We start from the raw sequence: 2031 nt of genomic DNA on the forward strand, positions 1-2031 counted from the left end.
CATGGTTGAACCAAACAGGAAGTGCAGGAAAGAAAATGTTTATTTTGAGACAGGTTTGAGGACTCTGGCTGTGTCGAGATGCTGTGGAGGAGATATGGGAGAATCTAGTGATGTCTAGGCAATAGTGGGGTGGGTGAGCTTCATTTTGTGCACAGAATATCCTGAGCTCTCTGACTTCCTCCTCCCCCATCTCTTTCTCTCTCACACACATACAGGATGAGAGTTCGGTAAGCAGTGAGGATTTGGACATGGCTGAGCCCGCGTGGGTCTCTACTGAGCGTGCTCCAGCCGTAGAGCCTTGCAGCCCCACCGCCCCATACACAGAGAAGATGCCTACACCCCCACAGCCCAGCATTAAAGAGGAAGAAGGTACGATGTCTCTCTCTCACTCACACTGTGTTTATGTAGCTGTACATTTCATTGAAATAACAGCCACCTTTTACTGATGTTTGTCAGCATTTATCAGTGAAGACTTTGTGCTGGTGTCTGATAAGTCTGATAAGTGTCTACTAAAGCTGAAGTTGAAGAGGTGCCTGAAGGCCCTTTTCCCAGCACTCCAGCCTCTCTCGCTCTCTTCCATTACGCTCTGACAGATGCCATGCCGACAGCCTTATTTTTTCATTTTGGTCTGTATGTGAAAATCTTCAGTGTGAAGTTCTATAATGTATGCCATTCTCAATTGTCTGGGCTTCTGTGATTGATAGATAGATAGACAGATGGATGAATGGATGCATAGATAGTCAGATAGTTAGTTAGATGGATAGATTGATAGACAGTTATACAAATATATCGATAGACGGATGGACAGATAGATAGAAATATAGACGGACGGACGGATGGACGATAGATAGATAGATAGATAGATAGATAAGCTACACAAAAATCTGAGTAAACATTATAGACAAAAGTTAAGTACATATTCAATTTATCAAACTGTGACAAATTTAAGAATCTATTCTATTCTCAATCTGAATCATATCTATGTAATATTATATCTTCTTTATCATCAGTGTCATTGTTCATGTAACCAAAACAAGTCTACAAATTCTAATCTATATCTATAGATAATATAGCAATCGTTATAAATAATATATCAATCTCTAACACAGAATGTACACAATAATCTTTGGCCAAGGCTCCCATATTTCCAGATGAGGATAAACAACTGCAAGGCTTCAGGGTGGTTGACCCTGCCCCCTGTTTTGAATTGAACACATTTCCTTCTTTTCACCAGCATTCACTCCCTCTGTCTTGTCTCTAATTCAGCTGAGTGCAGGGGGGCTGGGGTGGTATATGAATGGGGCAGGAGAGTAGAATATGAGGGCAGGGGGAGGGGGACATGGAGATGTTTTTTATAATGGCTGCTGGGACAGTCAAGGGTCTTATTGGGTGGTAGAGAGGGAGGAAGCAGCCTGGGTCACTTCTTTGTGGGCTAATCCTGTGTAATCTTGTTCTGAGGGGGCTGCAGGGAACAGCTCGGCTACACACACAGACACGTGCCCGCTTACTCCATCATAAGGAGAGAGAAAGTGCTCGTGCTCAGTGCCCCTTACCCTTGACGGACAGCTGTAGAGGCCCCTCTGGGAATTATCCTAAAGAGGGATAATAGTATTTTAGGAAGGGTGGTCAAAGCTGTGATCATAAAGGCTACCCCTCTACTTGACATTGTAAGCTTGCCTGGTTTAAGCATGTTTGACTTATCGCTGTCTTAGAATCAAAGTAAAAATACTGCTTGTGACTGCACTTTGTCCATATGTATTAGCTTTGAGGTAATCTACACTATGGTTCAAAAGTTTGGGATCAATAAGGTTTTTTTTCTGAAAGAAATTTCTACTTTTATTCAGCAAGGATGCATCAAATTGATCAAAAGACAGTAGAGACACTTATAATATATATATATATATATATATAAACGATTTGTATTTCAAATACCGTATTGTCCCGAATATAAGACGATGTTTTTTTCTTGGAAATACATCTGAAAAAACGAGGTCGCCTTATATTCAGGGTCTAGACTTTGACATGTCAATA

At 41.3% G+C, this 2031-nt stretch overlaps 1 protein-coding gene across 1 annotated transcript in view; it reads left to right on the forward strand.

Moving 5' to 3' along the window:
- Positions 1-2031, forward strand: part of LOC107745834 (nucleolar protein 4-like) — a 36764-nt gene that overhangs the window by 29023 nt on the left and 5710 nt on the right. The window contains exon 5 of the mRNA XM_016559839.1: positions 216-369. Coding sequence (XP_016415325.1) covers positions 216-369 — 154 coding nt within the window. The remainder of the gene's footprint in view (positions 1-215; positions 370-2031) is intronic.

Source organism: Sinocyclocheilus rhinocerous, unplaced genomic scaffold (assembly GCF_001515625.1).
Source record: "Sinocyclocheilus rhinocerous isolate Xijiao unplaced genomic scaffold, SAMN03320098_v1.1 scaffold558, whole genome shotgun sequence".
NCBI lineage: Eukaryota > Metazoa > Chordata > Actinopteri > Cypriniformes > Cyprinidae > Sinocyclocheilus > Sinocyclocheilus rhinocerous.